Raw genomic sequence first — 18,288 nt, 5'->3', positions numbered from 1 at the left:
TGCGCTGAGCGGCCCGGTGTGCGGCTGTGGGTGCCCGTGCGACAATAAACTGCGCTGAGCGGCCCGGTGTGCGGCTGTGGGTGCCCCATGCGACAATAAACTGCGCTGAGCGGCCCGGTGTGCGGCTGTGGGTGCCCGTGCGACAATAAACTGCGCTGAGCGGCCCGGTGTGCGGCTGTGGGTGCCCGTGCGACAATAAACTGCGCTGAGCGGCCCGGTGTGCGGCTGTGGGTGCCCGTGCGACAATAAACTGCGCTGAGCGGCCCGGTGTGCGGCTGTGGGTGCCCCGTGCACGGCTGTGGGTGCCCTGTGGGACAATACAGACAGCACACCGCGCCGAGCGACTCGCCGTGCGGGGACGGGCCGGTAACGGGGAGGGGCCGGTAACGGGAGCGGGCCGGTAACGGGGCGGGACCGGGGCGCGGCGGGGCGGGGCCTCAAGGGGCGGGGCTGCGGCTCAGGGGGCGGGGCCGGGGGCGCGGCGGGGCCGGTGATTGGAGCGAGGGCGGCTCAGGGGGCGGGGCCATGCCGGTGACGAGGGAGGGCGGTGGCGCTGGGGGCGCGGCCAGGCCCGCGCCGGGGCGGGCCCGGGGAGCAGCCGCCATGTTGGCGGCGCCGCTGCGCTGCGCCCGCAGGTACCGGAGGGGCCGGGGGGGCGGGTCCGGCCCCGGGCGCGGTGGCTGCGTGCCCCGCCACCCCCCAAATCCTCCCCGCACCTCTCCTGTGCCCCCCGCATCCCCTGAATTCTCCTGCAACGCCCTGTACCCCTCCTGCATATCCTCTAGATCCTCCCTGCACCTTCCTGAGTCCCTCCTAAAGCCTTTCCGCACCCTTGCGCTTTTCCTGCCTTCCCCAACACCCTCCCCATATCCCTCTGTAGCCTCCCTAAATCCTCCTCGCACTCCCGCAGCCCCGGCACCACTTTACATACTTTGTTCCCCCGTTCGCAACTCCTGCATCCCAGCCCTGCATCCCTCTTGCATCCCCCACACCCAGGCCCTGCATCTGCCCGGCAGCAGAGGGGTCTCCCTGGTCCCCTCCTGCCCCTCACTCCCCTCACCATAAAGAGCCTGTGTCCCCTTGCCCGCACCCACGGCACGGGATGGGATCGTTCTCTCTGAGCACACGCAGGTCAGGCCCCACAGGTGCTGCTCCTGCGCTCACAGCTGTTGGGTGTGCCCCCTTCACCGCGCCGTGGGTGGGGTGTGCCAAACTGGAGAGCAGCCTCCTCTGAGCCTCCAGTGACTGGGAGGGACTTGTAAGCTCCTGGAGGGGATTGGGGTGGACTGAGACCCAGCAGAGGCACGCGGGGCTGGGGCTGAGAATGGTTCTCGTGGTGTGGGGAGTGAATAGTGGGGAGCAGCATCCTGTCCTGGGGCACGGCAGGACCTGGGGTGCTGCTGCTGCTGCTTTGGGCTGTCACGGCTCTGTCCAGAGGCTGAGCTTTGTTGAGGTGAGCAGGGAACCCCTGAGCCTGTTTGGTGTCACAGGTGCACATTTCTAACGGGAGTCGCAGCCATGGCCACGGTGGGGACACCCGGCCCCCCCAGCGTCCCTCGTCACACCAACCGCCTGATTAACGAAAAGTCCCCGTACCTCCTGCAGCACGCCCACAACCCTGTGGATTGGTGAGAACAATGGGAGCCTTTTCCCCTCCTCCTCGTCCTCCTCTAACTGTGCCTGTGGGGCTGAGGGATTTTTGTCTTCCCCGCACAGGTACCCTTGGGGTCAGGAAGCCTTTGATAAAGCAAAGACAGAAAACAAGCTGATATTCCTGTCAGGTAACCAGAAACAAGATATATTTTGTGTTGTTCAGTAGATGATCAGATAAGCTGAGCTGCATCCTGAGCTGGTGTGTGAGTAGCCGTGTAGGTGTGGATGACCACCAAGCAAGAGAGTGCCACGTGCTGGAGTAGCTCTCTCTGAAAATGGGCTACATCCAGGACCAGAGTCCTTGGCCAGCTTTTAGGAGCAAAAGCTGGAGAGTCCAGGAGGCTTTTTTTGCTCCATCTCTTCTCCAGGGAGGCAGCAGCTGTTGCCCGTAGCAAGGCTCCCCAGCTCTGAGTGTTCTCCCCATCAGGTGTTTCCTGCTCCCTGCAAAGGACCATTCCTCACTCACTTGAGCTTGTTTGCAGTTGGCTACTCCACCTGCCACTGGTGCCATGTCATGGAGGAGGAGTCCTTCAAGAGCAAGGAGATCGGGGAGATCATGAATGAGCACTTTGTGTGCATCAAAGTGGATCGTGAGGAGCGGCCAGATGTGGACAAAGTGTACATGACCTTCGTGCAGGTGAGGGAGGCACAGGTGGGCCCCAGGAGGCTTTGACTGGCTCCTTCAGGGTGCTGTTTGTTGTCATGTTCCTCAGGCAAGAGGAACCAGTGTGTGGGGTGGTCTGGATGGGTCACAAGGGTGGAGAGAAGCACACAGGCTCTGGGATGTGCTGGAAGAGCACACTGCAGGTGCCTCTTGCGTGACCTTGGTGCATACACAATTTGTCTTTCAGGCCACCAGTGGTGGAGGTGGTTGGCCCATGAGTGTCTGGCTGACCCCAGACCTCAAGCCCTTTGCTGGGGGGACGTATTTCCCTCCTGAGGATGGAGTTCATCGTGTCGGCTTTCGGACTGTGCTGCTCCGGATCGCAGAGCAGGTGCGGGGCAGGAATGGTGTAGCAGGCAGGGCTAAACCAAGGCGGGCACAGGGAAATTGGTCTGGGCTTGAAGGGTGACTGAGTTAGGAGATTCAGTTGTGAGGAAGAGTAGTCCAGAGAACAAGCCAGAGCTTTGGCTGGGTTAGAGGTGGGTTTGAGCTGGTTTTGGGAGGGTGATTGAGAACTTGAGGTGTGGTTTGGACTGGTACAAGGCAAGAAGAAGAACCATCTTTTTCCCTTTGCATCTTAGTGGAAGGAGAACAAAGATGCCCTGTTGGAGAGCAGCCAGAGGATTCTGGAAGCATTGCAACACACATCTGAGATCCGTGTGCAGGGCCAGGTGTCGCCCCCACCACCCAAAGAGGTGATGGACACCTGTTTCCAGCAGCTCTCTAGATCCTATGATGAAGACTATGGTGGCTTTTCCAAATCCCCCAAGTTCCCCACCCCAGGTCAGTCTTGTCTCTGCTGCTGAGATCTGCTGTGGGGCAGACAGCGTTGTGGGGGCAGAGCCCACCCCACAGCCTTCTGTTTTTTCCCTGTGTTCCAGTGAATTTGAATTTCCTGTTCACGTACTGGGCCCTGCACCGAACAACTCCAGAAGGTGCTCGGGCATTGCAGATGGCTCTGCACACCCTCAAGATGATGGCCCATGGGGGCATCCATGACCACATTGGTCAGGTAGGAGTAAATCCTTGGGGGTAAGCCCCTGCCATGCCCAGGATGTGTGGGGTGGAGGTGTGGGGTAGAGACGTGTCCACATGGTCTCTGCAGGGGTTTCACCGCTACTCCACTGACCAGCACTGGCATGTCCCTCACTTTGAGAAGATGCTCTACGACCAGGGGCAGCTGGCAGCCGTGTACAGCAGAGCCTTCCAGGTACAGCTCTGGCATCCCTCTGTGGGGCTCCCACTCCTGCAGGCTGGGCAGGACAGATCTGGTTTGGGGAGCAGCTTCAAAGCCTATTCCCCAAGATACTGCCCATTCCATGGGCATGGAGCAATCCAGCGCTCCCCTTCATCTCCTGGTGTTTATCCACAAGTGCTGCACAAACCCGTGACAGTGTAGCCCTGGGGCTTTGAGCATAATGGGGAAGGGACCAGCCTTTGGGCTGGTTTTTGCAAGTCAGCAAACAATGCTGCTGCCTCTGACCTCGGTGTGACTCCAGCATTGCTCTCCACTGCCCTTTGTAGATAAGCAGTTATTCACTGATAGTAGATTTCTGTTGAAGATCTTACTCTGAATCCATTCCACAATTGAAATCCTTGGACTTTGAAATGCTCCTTTGCTAACTCTTCAAATTGAAATCTCTCACCCTACCTTGCTGTGTCTCTTGCCTCACCCCTGCCCTTGTAACACTGATGTTCACTCCGTGCCTCCCTCAGATCTCTGGTGATGAATTCTTTGCTGATGTTGTCCGAGACATTCTGCTCTATGTCTCACGGGACCTGAGTGACCAGGTAGGTTCTTCCCTGAGCTGAGCCAAAGGGAGCTGCTTACCCTGCCCTGACATGTGGCTCGGGGCTGTTTTTCCCTGCCTTCCCTCCCAGCTGAGCTCAGTCTGGAGCACTGCTGAGGCTCATTAGCCAGACTGCCAGCCCTGCAGCGATGGGGAGCTGGCTGAAAGTGCTGTCCTGGTGCTGGAGGGCCTCTCTGTTGCTTTTTTCCTAGGCAGGAGGTTTCTATAGTGCAGAAGATGCAGATTCCTACCCGACCACCACATCTGGAGAGAAGCGAGAAGGAGCTTTCTGTGTGTGGACAGCCGAGGAGCTCCGGGCTCTCCTTCCTGACCCTGTTGAGGGGGCCACAGAGGGGACAACCTTGGGAGATGTCTTCATGCACCACTACGGAGTGGAAGAGGCTGGCAACGTGGACCCCATGAAGGTGAGGGAGAGCAGAGACTTGCCCGGTGCCAGGAGCACTGGTGAGGGACCTGCGTCCATACACATGGAGGGATGGCAGAGCAGCCCCAAAACACTCGGAGTCCAACACCTCCCAAGCCCGATGGCATTCACAGAACGTATCTCCCTCTCCCTTCAGGACCCCCATCAGGAGCTGAAGGGCAAGAACGTCCTCATTGCCCGCTGCTCCCCGGAGCTGACGGCAGCCCGGTTCGGGCTGGAGCCGGGCCGGCTGAGTGCCCTCCTGCAGGAATGCCGCCAGAGACTGTCCTCAGCCCGGGCACAGCGGCCACGGCCACACCTGGACACCAAGATGCTGGCGGCGTGGAATGGTGAGAGGTGGCTCTGCTCTGGGGGCACGGGCCTTGGCTGGACCCCCACCAGGGCCTGGTAGCAACAGATCCTGCTGGGACTGGAGAGCTCCCACAGAGGCACTGGGTAGGCTGTGTGGAAGGAGCCCCACACCTGCAAGGCTTGGGAGCATCAGGATACTGTTCCAGCTTTATTTCCCTCCCCAGCTGCCAGCAGAGAGCAGCAAAACTCTTCCCGTGGCTCAGTCCAGCTCCTCTGGCTGGGCTGTGGGGAAGGGGACTGAGTTGGGGACTCAGGACCCTGGTGGGCACAGAGCCCATCCTACTGCTGCATGGGTGGGGTATCACAGCTCTGTGTCTGTCTGGGGGTCCTGCCACAGGGAATAACTGCGGGACCCCAGGCGCTGTTCCCAGCAGTAAATTCCTGGGTGTTTGGGTCTGGAGCTGGCATGGGCTGGAGTTACCCTGCAAACTGGAATACTCTTGAGCCCTGTATCTGCCCACAAGTGAGGGCTCAGCTCTTGCTGGCCTTACAATACTCTGCCTGTCACTTTGGTGACAGCAAGTGACTTTGTTAGTGATTTGAACTGAGCAGAAGAGCTGAGACCTGCTGGCATCAGGGAGGACGAGCTTCATGTTGACCATCCTTCAAAGGACTGACAGTGACCCTCTCACTTAGTTCCATGAGCCCTCCCTGACCTGTACCGGTGTCTCTGCCTCTGCAGGGCTGATGATCTCAGGCTTTGCCCAGGCTGGGGCTGCCCTGGCTGAGCAGGGATATGTGAGCAGGGCTGCACAGGCAGCTGCCTTTCTGCGGACACACCTTTTCGACCCCGACAGCGGGAGGCTGCTGCGGAGCTGCTACCGGGGCAAGGACAACTCAGTGGAGCAGAGGTGAGTGTCTGAGAGTCCACAGACTTGACTGGCCACCTGCAGGTGCTGCCCAAACCCCCAGCAGTCCCTGTCCTCTCTTCCAGGCAGGACTGACCTGGGAGGGAGAGAGGCTGTTTGTTTCGTACAGAGCTCTGGTGCAGTTTAGGAAGGATTAGTGTCCCCCAGCAAGTGAGGAGGAATTGAGGTCAAAACCTTTTCCTGTTCCTCATCTTTCATGCTGGCAAGTGTCTTCCCCTGCCTTTCTCTCCTGTACAGAACCCTGGGGCTGAGCCGTGTGGTGGCACAGCCACTGCTTTGCTTGGTGGCATCTCCTTGGGTAGCAGAGACCAGTAAGCAGGGCTTTGCTGGGTTGGAGAACTTTCCAACCTGTTCAGTTTAGAGATTCTGATTGTCCTTCCCTGTCTGCCACTGCAGCGCTGTGCCCATCCAGGGCTTCCTGGAGGACTATGTCTTTGTCATCCAGGCACTCTTTGAGCTGTATGAAGCATCACTGGAGCAGGGCTGGCTGGAGTGGGCCCTGCATCTCCAGCACATGCAAGACAAGCTCTTCTGGGACCCTAAAGGCTTTGCTTATTTCTCCACCGAGGCCGGCGATCCCTCCCTGCTCCTGCGTCTCAAGGATGGTGAGCTCAGGGACCTGGCCGTGCTTTCCTTGGGTCGTGGTGTGGGAGGACAGGGCTGTGGGGTGGTGAGGCAGTGGGCTGATGGCAGCTGTTGTCCCTTGCAGACCAAGATGGAGCAGAGCCCACCCCCAACTCTGTCACTGTCACAAACCTGCTCCGAGCAGCTTGTTACTCTGGTCATATGGACTGGGTGGAAAAAGCTGGGAAGATCTTGTCTGCCTTCTCAGAGAGGCTGCAGAAGATCCCAATAACCCTGCCAGAGATGGCCCGGGCCACCGCTGTCTTCCATCACACCCTCAAACAGGTATGGGCTGGGACTCAGTGTCCCCTGCAGGACCTGCTGTAGGGAGCGGGGCTGGCAATGGTGTGGGTGCAGTCACAGCTCTGTTTTCTCCCTCCTGCCACCCACCCTCCCCCTGGACAGGTCGTCATCTGTGGGGACCCCCAAGGAGAAGATACCAAAGAGATGCTGCACTGCGTCCGCTCCGTCTTCAGCCCAAACAAGGTAGAGGTGCCCCCTGCCTGCCAGCCCTTCCCTGGCCTCTGCTGCCTGCACTGCTGGTGCTGCATCCTTTCTCCCAGTGCAGCTGTTGCTTCTGTCCTCCTCCTCTGTTCTGCCTCTCTTCTGGGAAGCATCCTGTCCTTTTTGTATCTAAGCACAGCCAGCAGGGCCAGGGCTGAGCCCCTGCACAGAGCATGGGCAGCCCAGCCCAGAAGTGGCTGCAGCAGTGGTTGTTACTGCTGCTGGCTGTTTACACTGCTCTCAGCCTGAGCCCAGTGCTTTCCCAAGGGGAACCTTTCACTCCTGTGTGAATGTGTCATGCCCAGTGTGGATGCGTCGTGTCCTGTGCAGATCCAGTCAGTGTCTGGGTCACCTGCTGCCTGGAGACACCCTTGCATCCTTGGAAGGGATGAGGCAGTACCTCAGTCCAGTTCTGGGTACCACCAGCTGGGACAGGCTGGCTTTTCTCAAAGCTTTTCTCCTATTTAGCAGCTCTTGCTGTGTATTGGGGTTCCTGCCTGGCTCTGCTTGTCCTTATCCCTGCTTTGAGATGTGTCAGTGCATCCCACAGAGGGGCTGGAGTTGTTGGCTGCATCTGGAGCTGGCAGGGAAGGGCAACACAGCACCTGGTGACCATCAGGTTTGGTGGGCAGTGTCCCTGCCTTGGGGATAATGGCTTTGACCTCAGCAAAGCTGTGGAGCTGAGGGAAATAGGACTGGGCTGTGAGTGAGGGGGCTCAGTGTTTGGACTGGATTCATCCCTGGCCATTGGGTCCTGGTGCCAGGGACTGGTGTGTATGTGGGGAGCTGAGGCCAAAGCATCACTTTCCCTCTGTAACACCAGCTAGGATGAACTGGGGAGGGCTGAGCCATCAGCACAGGATCCTCTGCTCTGTCCTCACGTTAGCTCAGCCTACAGGGGTGTCACCCCTGACCCTCTGCCTGTGTGCCCAGCAATGTTTAATGCCAGCACTGGAGGAGGGACACATTCCCAGGAGCATGAGTAGGGCACACAGCTCCCTGTCCTTCCTCTGCCATCACCTGTCCAGCAGCTCCCTCATTCCATGCAGGTGCCTCTTTTGTGTGTGAGTCCTCTGTTCCCACACTCTTTTCTGTCCCTTTGGAGGATTACACTGGGTGACCCGGTTTGCAGGAGCCCAGCACCACTGTTAACAACCCTCAGCCCCAGCTGGTTCAGCCCTTGGTCCCCTGAGCCCACACTGGCAGCTTTGGGGTCTGGAGCAGAACAAATACACGGCCGTGTCCTCTCCTTCCCTGCAGTCTGGCTCCCTCCTGCCAAGCTGGTAACAAGCCTGGCTGGTGGGGATGCTCCTTCCCCAGGGGAGGGTCTTTTGCCCCCAAGCCTTTGCATTCCTTGGGGAAGGGAGGAAGATGAGGGCAGGGTATTCTGGATGGATATTTCCATGGGGGAGTGAAGCCGGGGTCGTGCCTGCCCAGGGCTGCTTGGAGGGGCATGCAAGAGGCTGCAGCTGGAGGCTGGCAGCAGGCAGGGTGGGAGTCTAGCCCTGCTTGGCCCTTGTGTGTTCCTCATGTTGCAATGATGGGATGCAGCTGAAGCTGTTCCAGCTTGGGTTTGTTTCCTGGATGAAGAATTGTGGCAGGAGGGAAAAGCTCTCCCCCAGAAGAGCTGTGGACACATATCTCCCCTTCTCCGAGCATGAGTGTGCAGGAGTGGTTAGGAGCATCATCTCTGGCCAGTAGCAATGGCTCCTCACCTTGCAGGGCTGATGGGAGGAAGGGGGGAGAATCCCACTTCTCAGAGAGTTGCACTACCTTTGGGAGCAGCCCACTGCCTCCCAGCAGCCGTCCCTCTTTCCATGCTGCATCACACAGACATGAGCGTGCTCCTGTTCCCACCTGCCTCCATCCCCCTCCAGCTGCTCCCCAGATCTCCTTCCCCACCACAGGAAGCTGTCCTAAGCAGAGCAGCCCTGGGTCACCTGCTCCAGGGACATGGCTGGTTTGGGAATTGCCTTTGCCAAGGAGTTGGGGGAACATTCCTGTGTCCCCTGCGCCCTCACTCCCTCTGTGCCAGCAGGGTGCTGGGGGCCAGGCTTGCGTGCAGGAACACAATTAATTAGGTCGTTCCCCTAATTAATTCCTTACAAACCTCACCCTGAAATCCTTGCTGTAATGAGATGCTGATGATAAAATGGCATTGAGGTCGTGATTTTAAATGGACCCTGGGTCTGGAGGAGCCCTTTGCTGCAAGCAGCTCTGTGGGGATGCAAGTGGGGGTGATGCTGATAGCTGTTCCCAGGGTGTCCTGGTGCTGGGAGCAGAGAGGGTTGGGTCCCTGCTCTGTGGCTGGATCCCAGCTCCTGGTATAGATCCCTGCCCTGTTAATGGTCTTCAGGGTAATTACGAAGGATCCCATTATCTCCTTGGCTGCAGAGCGCTCGCCTGCCGCTCGCCTTCATCCTGGCCCCGTGAGAGGACCTTGGGGAGCTTGTGAGAAAAATGAATAATGAATTTCAGATTGGACATGAATTGGTAATTAATCACTCCTGGAATTAATTCCAGACAAAGGCGAAGGGGGAGGAAGTTGGGGGGGGGGGGGGAGCAGAAGGCAGGCAGGGAGACAGGCTGAGCCAGAGCTGGGTCAAGCAGATGTGGGGTGATGGGGGACGGGACAGGACTGCAGCAGCCACTATCTGGGGCAGGGACTTGGGGATGTGATGCCCCCCATGGGACACAAGGGCAGCCCCTGCCAGGCATGAGTGAAGCTGTGTGGGTGTCCCTGGATGTCGGTGCTGGGTCTTCTGCTGGCCCTGGTGTAGAGGATGCTGTGGTGGGAGATGTGTGCTGTGAGAGGCAGCATTTGGTGTCAGCATCCCTTGGTGGCATTGGTGTGAGTAGCAGGGACGTGTTGTGAGTGTGTCCGTGCTCGGGAGGCGCATGCAGGGCTGGGATTGGGGTGGGCAAGGGAGAGCTGTGTGCTCCAGCAGCAGGATGTTCCCTCTGTGCCTTGGGAAGGGCCAGACCTTTGCTCACCCTTTGCATCTGTGTCGGCACGAGGCTTGCTGACAGCTCCTGGCCTTTCTCCTGATTAGCCTGCAAGCCCTGAGGCTTTAACAAACATTTTTCCTTTCAGAAGAGCTAATTATCCTGGCAGCCCGGTCATCACCCCTGGCTGGTGCTGCCGTGTGAGCTGGGAGAGCCCCTGACCAGCTCATTGCTGCCTGAGTTGTTTTGGGAAGCGTGGGGAGGGCAGGAGGATGAGCTGCAGGTAGGGTGGGGCAGTGCTGCAGCTGTTCCTGGGGCTGTCCCTGGGCTGGGCAGGTGTCCCCAAGGAGCTGGCTGTGCTGGTGATGCCTTTTCCTGGTCTTAAAATCAAGAGTCATACATGGTTAGAAGGGGAAAAGGGATTTTACCTTGGTATTTATTTTAAGGATCCTTAAGGGTACACGTCCAGGTCATATGCATCGAGATGCACCCCACCAAGCCTGTATATCCCCCCAACATCGGGTATAACCTTATAGGTTTTACTAATTAGCAGATCTATCCAAGATTCCCCAATGAGAGGCTCAAGTGAGCCCCCCTCCCCAAGGAACCTTCCCCTGGATGGTTCTGTCTTAGTTTACAGAATATGTTCTGGAGAGGACCTTGGGGTCTGGGGCACACTGATCCCTAGCTACGAAGCTTCTAAAATGTTGAGTCTCTCAGCTTGACAAACAAGTCCAAGAATGTAGGCAAAAAGCACTAGGAATACAGAAGTTGTAAAAAGGTATAACAGAGGTATAAAAGAAAAGGCAAAAATCTTCATGGCATCACTGGGATGTGCTGATCCCTGTGCTTCATCCTGGCTGCCAAGTGTCCAGTGGTTAAGGGAGGCAAAGCTGCCACATCTCCATCACGCTTCTTCCTGCACTGGGATCTGACTACTGGGGGACTCTGGCAGAGGGCTGGAGTGGGTCCCTTCAACTCCCTGTCCTCTCCCTATTTTGGGAACAGTGGGGGGGGATACTGCCAGCCCTCAGCGTGTCAGTGGGGCAGGAAGGACCAGCTGGCTGTGCTCTCTGGCCCTCACAGCTCCTTCTCTGGGCAGGTGCTGATGGTCGCAGATGGAGACAGCGCTGGGTTCCTCTACCGCCAGCTGCCTTTCCTTTCATCCCTGGAGAGGAAGGACGGGAAAGCCACCGCCTACATCTGCAGCAACTTTACCTGCTCCCTGCCTGTCACCTCTGTCCAGGAGCTGCGTGGGATGCTCAGCCCATGAGCCCCTCAGTCCTGCTGCCTGCAGGAAGGGGACAGACTGGCTTGGGAACATGGGAGAACCCCATAGTAGAGGCATCCTGATTGCCATTCCAGATGGTTCCTGGCAGTGCAGTGGGGCTGTGCCCTTCCCCACCTGCAGCAGGTTGGTGTCTGCTTGCACTCGTGCTCCAGCAGCATCTCAGCACAACCGACTGTGGTCCTGGGTGCTGTTTTTGGCATGGCCAGGAGACACCCACTGAGGAACAACTCCTGCCCCTGCACTCACACTTGCTTCTTGCCTCTTCTTGCTGGGGAAAAGGAAAACAAATTAAATATAAATCCCAGTGTTAATGGAGAAGTCAGATGGGAAAACTGTTAGGGTTCCTATAGCAACCCAGGGTAACACTGTCAAAAGCACCTGGATGACTTGGGAGTCAAGTGCTCTTGAAAGTGTTACTGGCTACGACAGCTGTGGTATTTTTCCATTACAGAGAAGATTGTAACATACATTAACTTAATATGTAGTGCATGAAAAAACCCTGCTGATTACAACTGATGAAAGCTTTATTCTCCCTTTCCCCCCCACCTTCCCTCCTTGTCCTCCCTGCTTCCAAATGGGTGAGTACCAGGTTTTCAGCATCCCTCTGACACCCTGGGCTCCCCCAGCACGGCACCCCACATCTCAGCTGGCTGGGTGCCGTCATCTGGCAGCAAAATCGCACTGCCCACTGTCTTTCCAGTGGGTTGTGCCAGGATTTGGGGGTAACTAGCCAGGAGAAATGCCTTTGAAGTCAAATTGGAATTTTGCACTTCATCTGAATGCTTTCTATGCTTGTGGAAGAGGAGGGATTTTGTTTTCTCTCTTCTCTTGCTTTTAAAAGCTGAAGTGTTTCTGGAAATCCAGCTGAAAATTGCTGGTTTGGCAGATGGCTGCCTGCTTTCCTCTGGGGTTTTTTGCCTTTTTTTTTTTTTTTTTTTAACTTGGCATCTCTGCTGCGGGGATTGATTTGACACCCATCCTCAGGAGTGCTCGGAGCGAGTTGGTTTGTGTGTGCCGGGAGAGCAGGGCTGGTGCTGAGTGCCAGTGTGGAAGCCCACGTGTCTCAGATGCCACAATGCCAGCTGTCCCCGGGGTGGCACGGGGCTGGGGTGATGTGCTGAGCCCCTTTTGGTGCCCACCAGCCCCCTGTGGCACAGATACAGGGTCCTTTCCTCCCACACCATGTTGCTTGTTGGCATCTCTGTGAGCAGCCCCCAGGCAGAGCTTTGCTGTGAACCTCTGTCAGGATGAATTGGGTTCACCTCTCGGTAAAAAATAAACACAACAAAAAAGAATGAGAAGTTATTGTTGATGAATAACTGCTGTTGTGGCACCTCTGTCCTCCCGGTGCCTCTGCTTTGCTGCTGTCCCTGGGGGCTGGTGGCCATGGTCTCTGCTTCCCACACTCTGCCTGTCCCCAGAGCCACCTCTGGGCTTTATGGCCTTAGCAGGGGTGGCTTTGCTTGAGTTCTACTGCAGCCCCCCTTCTGGACCCCTTGGTACCCCTTGGCTTGGTGCTGGGGCACCCAGGGGTGCTGCTCTTCTGGTGGCCATGGTTAAACCCTCCCACTGGTGCTTCTTGTCCTGTCCTGTCATCCCTTTCCTGTCACCAACCCTCTGATTTCATGGCAAATGCTGTTTTGCTGTGAGGATTCTTTTCTGGGGCAGTTACCAGGAGACAGGGCTGGTGGGTGCTGCCCAGGCTCTCAGGAGGATGGTGGAATGGGATCTCCAGGCTCAGGGGTCCTGTGCCACTTCAGAGTGTCTATTTTCCCGATCCCTTCCCACATTCCCTTTGGTGGCAGATGCAAGGGCTTTCTCCATCAGTGCAGAGGCTCTGGGTGGCTGGAGGCAGCATCCTGTACTCCTTCTGCTCCTTTCCAGCTGCAGAGCTGTCAAAAAAGCTCTCCAAAAACACATCACATAATTGATGTGCTGCTTTTTGCCCACAACCACTTGGGTTTGCCGTCAGGCTGCTCCAGAGGGCACAGGGGGCTTCCTCCTGCCTGGGGACTCCGGGCTCCCCTGGGAGCCTCAGCAGCTGTGGATGGGGAGAAACAGGTTTTCCCTTGGTGTCTTTAATTTAAACACCTGCTTTAACATTTAACACTTACTTTGGGGGATGTGCAGGGCACCCCATTGCTCAGACCACCAAGGCATGGGACACCCACCGTGCCCCTTTGGGGGGTCTGGGACATGTGGGGTGAGGGGGAGGCAGCGCCAGCAGCCACCCTCGCTGCGCTAATGAGGCTTTCCCTCTAATTAATATTCCCTGGAAAACCCAGCACTGGTTCTGGATTTCTCAGCTTTTATCTCCTGTGGCATTGATGTGACATCAATGGGAAATGGGCTTTGAACGCTGTTTGTTGTGGGGGATGCTGCATCTGCGGGAGAGGGGGGATGGAGAAGGGTGTCCCAAGCCTGGATCCAACCCTGCTCCTATGTCAATACCCCTGTCCAAAACACATGGAGGGGTGCAGTTTGGGCGTGCCAGCCTTTGAGAAGGTACATCAGGCAAAATACTGAGGTTTTTTAACCTGGGCACATGGTTCACTCACACATGAGCACCCAGGTCTGGCACGGCTGAGCACCCCATTGCCCCATGCTTGGGTGGCCAAGTAGTCAACACCTGAGCACTGATCTGCTTATGCCTGAGTGGCTGATTAGCTCCTGCCTGAGGGTTATTTTGGGCATGAGCAGGCAGGTTTTGGTAGCTGGGGGTGCTGCAGGAGGAGGTTGGGAAGTGCTGCTCAGTGGTTGCTCTGAAAGTGATGGAGAGGCTCCATAATGCCCCAAAATATTAGGGGAGCCTACGACAGGCAGGTGCAGGGGGGCAGGAGATGTGGGGCTGGTATGAGGAGTCCCTCCCAGTCAGTCCTGTGCCGTTGAGCCCAGTAACTCCATTGTTCACCCAGAGGGAATGTGCAGCCAGCAAGCTGCCATGGTGAATCCCCTCAATTCCAGCCTCCTCTCCTGGGTAATTTGGGGTGCTTGCTGCGGTCCCCTTGCAGCAGGAGGTGGGTGGGGGTATGGGTCGGGTTGCACCAACCCTCCTCTGGCATCCCATGGAGCATCTGCAGGCAGTGGAGGGGGCTGGGGGGCTCAGCAGCTCCTACTGCCCCTCCCTGCCCCAGCATTTGCCTTGCACAGATGTTCACACCATCCAGCTCCAACTAATTCCAATATCCCTGACAAGTGAATTTGCAGCTGAGGCTGGCCGACACTTGCTCAAAGTGTGCTTCTTTCTTTTTAAACTGACTTTCCATGCAGATAAGTGCCAGGGACCAAGGGGACACAGCCAGGCTGTGCTGTGGGGACTCTGTGGGGGTATCCCCTGTGGCTCAGCTGCTGCTTTCCCCTCCCACAAAAGTATGTCCTGGCCATTTCTACCCAAACCCTACATCACCTCTGCACGGCCCTAGAGCATGTGCCCTGCCTGGCCTCTCCCAGAGCCCCTGTGTGCTCCAGAGCTGTGCAGGGGAGCTCGCAGCTCTCCCCAGGCTGGCTGCCTTTGCCAGGTGCACTGGCCAAGGTGTTTTGGGGACCATCATCCCCATGTGATGCTCAGCTGCTCCGAACAGGCTCTGCACCCACGGGCCGATGCTTCGGAGCAGTTGAACACTTGGAAGTCTCCCATTCCTGCCTGGCAGCTGCAGCAACCCCATCCATTTGTAAAGGGCATGCCATGGCTGGGAAGGCAGGGAGGGATGGGGAGGGATGGCTGGAGGCCATCGACACCAATTAAGGGTTATGCAATGGACACTTGGCCATTACATGGCCATTAATCCTCCTTTAATATAGTTTTGTTATTTACTGACTGTGGTAACTGTTGCATTAAATCAAAATTAAATGTTTATTTTGGAGGCTCTACAGAAGGGTGGAGGAGGATGTCCAGGGAGGAAGGTGCAGGTTTGTGGGTGCCTGGGTGGGAGGGGGGTGTACAGAGGAATCAGAAGTGCAGTGGAGGGATGGCCTTGCCATGAGTGTGGGGATGTCCCCAGGTGCTGTGCCAGGCTGTCAGTGCAGGTGAGGTGACAGTGGCATCTCCGCTGCCTGCGGCACTTTGTGAGCTGCTAAATTAGAGGTGAGAGATGCTGAGGGCTCCCAGGGAGCCTGGGCTGCTAATCAAAGGGGAACAAGCTCTGCTTTCCATCTGGGGTTTTATCCAAGGCTCCAGGAGGGCTGAGGCTGCTCCTCTCCCCATGGCCGAGTGGAATTTGGAATTAACTCCTTGTGTGCTGCAGCCTGGCAGGAGCAGGTAGCAATATTTCATGATATCACCTGCAACTAAAACCCACATCAGGAATGCTGAGGCTTGGAGGAAGCCAGAGCTGAGAGGCAATGCCCAGATTTTGGGGGCAAATCTCCTGCTGGAATAGCAGCTCCCAGCCATAGGAACTAGGTTTCTGGCTGCAGTGTGGATGTCCTGAGGCATCTTCCCTGGTGCCTCTGGGCTGATGCCTGCTGGCTTGTTTGGGGTTTTTACCCACAGAGAAGAAACCTGAATGTCCCTGTGTGACCCAGCACTCTCCTCCCCGTCCCTGACACCCATGAATCTGGGACAGGCAGAGCTGGGCTCGCTGCAATTATCCGTGGATTAACGGCAGCTAATTTAGTTTGAGTCGCAGAAGCTTAACTGGATCGATACGGGGTGAAGAGAATAAAGGAGGAATCGATAGGTATTCAGAAATGCAGAAATGAGGTTGCACATCCCTGTGGGATGATGCTTTTGGGGCTGGGGCAGCGGTGCTGCCTGAGCGCTGTGGGGCTGGGAGGGAGCGGTGGGGACATGGGAGCGGGTGGCGGGCGATCCCCGGGGCGGTGCACGCCAGAACGGCAGAACTGCGACTCAGCACAAGGCTTTCATCGCGTTCGTGCAGCTCAGCAGACCGGAGGCTGCCGTGACAGGCGAGAGCTGCGGCTCTGCGGGATCCGAGGCACGGCTTTGACAGCCGGCCCCCGCCGGGGCCAGTGCCGGTGCGCTCTCCCCCGCTCTCCTGGGGCCGCCGGGAAACCGGTTTGATGTTCAACCACAATTTGGATATGAGCTGGCTTGGGCCACCTGCAAGGTGTGCACCCACCGGGCATCCTCACAGCGGCATGGAAACTGGGCATGTCCCGGTGACCTCTGGGGTGTCTGTGCTCCCGTGGCACCACTGAGGGCTTGGTCTGTCTCCCTCGTGTTGCTGCCTCCTGGCCTGGCAGCAGGGCACGAGGCAGGATCCTTTTTCATAGCTGACAGTCCATGAATATTTATAGCAGCATATTAAAAATGGCCCCTGCATCCCAAATTAGTCACGGGGCCCTGGGTAGAGGCAGGGCGCTGGGTGCAGTGGCACTGATGTCACCCCTGGTCAGATGGCAGTGGCATGGTGCCTCAGCTGGGATGGGATGGAGCAAGGGATCCCTGTCCCTCTGGGGCTGCCTGAGTGACTCTCAGGTCTTGCCTTTGGATCAGGCCCTGCTCCCGTGGGTGACCCTCTCATCCTTCCTGGGAGCCTGCTCAGGGTGCCAACAGTGCACAGATTTCTACACCTCTTGGCTTCTCTTGCTCACCATCTTGTGCTTTAAAACTCGTGTCTTAGTGGCTGTGAATGAAGGTTCCATCAGCTGCTGCGGGCTGTGGGAGCTGCTACCCCCACCACGTGCTGTGGATGTGCTGCCTCTGGGATGCTGCCAGAACAGGTGTGTTTATCTCTAAGAAAATAAAGGAAATCCATGTTTTGGTGAACAAATAGAAATTGAAGGGAAAAAAGATGGAGATAAAGCTATTTCCCATCTCCTGAGGGGTTGGTAGAGGTAATAGAGAGAAGAATCTAATTTAGAAGGAATCTACAAAGACAGAAGTGCTGGAGGGGTCCTGGTTGTAGTGTGAAGCTGCAGCCTGAGCATTGATGGAGCAAACCCATGGGGATGGGATGTGCCCTGGCAAGAGTAGGTGTCCCCCTGGTGTTTGGAAACCCTTCAGCCCATGGGCAGGCTTCACCAGGGGCTAAACTCTGGCAGGGGAAGGGTTCTTGCTTTGCTTTCTGTGGCCAGCACTGGCGAGGAGCTCAGGGAGAGCCCAGTCTGGGAGGAGGGAGGCAGAGGAGGAGGACCCTGTGCTGGGAGCAGGCAGGCAGAGGCAGTGAGGCAGAGCGAAAGGAGATAGTAGACAAAATCAGGAGGTAATCAGGCTGGAAACACACCCCGGGGAGGGAAAGCACTGAGCACAGCTGGGTTAACCCAGGTCAGTGCAGGGCAGAGGTTCAGTGTCAGCATCCCTGTGACTGCAGTGCTTTGGCAGAGCCCCCGAAGGGGAGTGGGGTGGGGGGGACAGAAAGGGCCCGGTGTCCTTTGAGACTTGAGAAGCACAGGCAAAAACCCCTCTAAGGAAGGTGCTGTTCTCTCTCCACACCACCTCCCCATCCTCCGGTCTGCCCTGCTGCTCTGGGCTCCCTCCTCACATGCTAATGATGGTCCTGGATGCTGCCACTAATGAAGGGCCTCGGCTTTGATCGCCAGCACAGATCCTGCGCTTGTTTCTGGCTGAGATCCTTGTGGCACTAATGAAGTCCCCAAATCCCTTTTATCTCCCAGGACAGCCAAGGGGAAGGGCTGCAGTGCAGCGGGAGTCCTGCAGCCCCCCCGGGGAGTGTAGCACCCAGGCTCCTCCTGAGCCCGATCTCCATGGCAACACTGCGGGATGCTGCTGCCGGGTGCTCCTGCTGGATGCTCTTACAAGGCCACCGAGGGGAATCCCAGCAGCCTGGGAACTTTGGCAGGGTCAGGGAGAAAATGCCTGTCTGGGTTAAGAGCATGCCTGCCTGCCTGTGTGTTCTGTCCACCCACAGAAATATCCCTGTGGATGTTGCTCAGAGGCTCTGCTTGATCCCAGCAGCAGCCACTTACAACTCACTCAGTCCACGCAACCTCTCCAGTGATGATGAGCATCTCCCAGAACAAACAATTACAGAATTAACCCCAAAGGCCTTTCAGCCTCTAATTTTCCATCCCTGACCATGTCCTTAGCTAGGCTTTGATGAGCCAAGGGATAGAAAACCCCAGCATTTCCATAACATGGCACCAGTGCAGCCTTTGGCCCTTGATATATATTTCTCCTTAACATCTGTCTTTCCTTTTTTGCTGTGGTTTTTATTGCCAGGCACAGG

At 57.0% G+C, this 18,288-nt stretch overlaps 1 protein-coding gene across 3 annotated transcripts; it reads left to right on the top strand.

Annotated features, from left to right (window-relative positions):
• Positions 1–82: 82 nt before the first annotated feature.
• On the top strand, positions 83–14,991 carry SPATA20 (spermatogenesis associated 20). 3 transcript variants are annotated; one of them, XM_032129071.1, is made up of 16 exons: positions 83–379; positions 1,491–1,628; positions 1,717–1,781; positions 2,136–2,290; positions 2,505–2,648; positions 2,899–3,100; positions 3,199–3,329; positions 3,423–3,527; positions 4,034–4,108; positions 4,320–4,532; positions 4,689–4,881; positions 5,586–5,754; positions 6,169–6,377; positions 6,482–6,681; positions 6,802–6,882; positions 10,949–14,991. In XM_032129071.1, exons 2-16 carry the CDS (start codon positions 1,519–1,521, stop codon positions 11,117–11,119), a joined length of 2,223 nt encoding a protein of 740 aa, XP_031984962.1. In that variant the 5' UTR covers positions 83–379; positions 1,491–1,518; the 3' UTR covers positions 11,120–14,991. The 3 variants fall into 3 exon arrangements, with proteins under 3 accessions (XP_031984962.1, XP_031984960.1, XP_031984961.1); XM_032129069.1 differs by lacking the exon at positions 83–379 and adding an exon at positions 560–635; XM_032129070.1 differs by lacking the exon at positions 83–379 and adding an exon at positions 669–1,131.
• The last annotated feature ends 3,297 nt before the right edge of the window (positions 14,992–18,288 follow it).

The sequence above is a fragment of the Corvus moneduloides genome, chromosome 19 (genome assembly GCF_009650955.1).
Source record: "Corvus moneduloides isolate bCorMon1 chromosome 19, bCorMon1.pri, whole genome shotgun sequence".
Classification (NCBI taxonomy): Eukaryota; Metazoa; Chordata; class Aves; order Passeriformes; family Corvidae; genus Corvus; species Corvus moneduloides.
The sequence above is the reverse complement of the archived record's forward strand: the minus strand, read 5'-3'. Positions and strand labels throughout refer to the sequence as shown.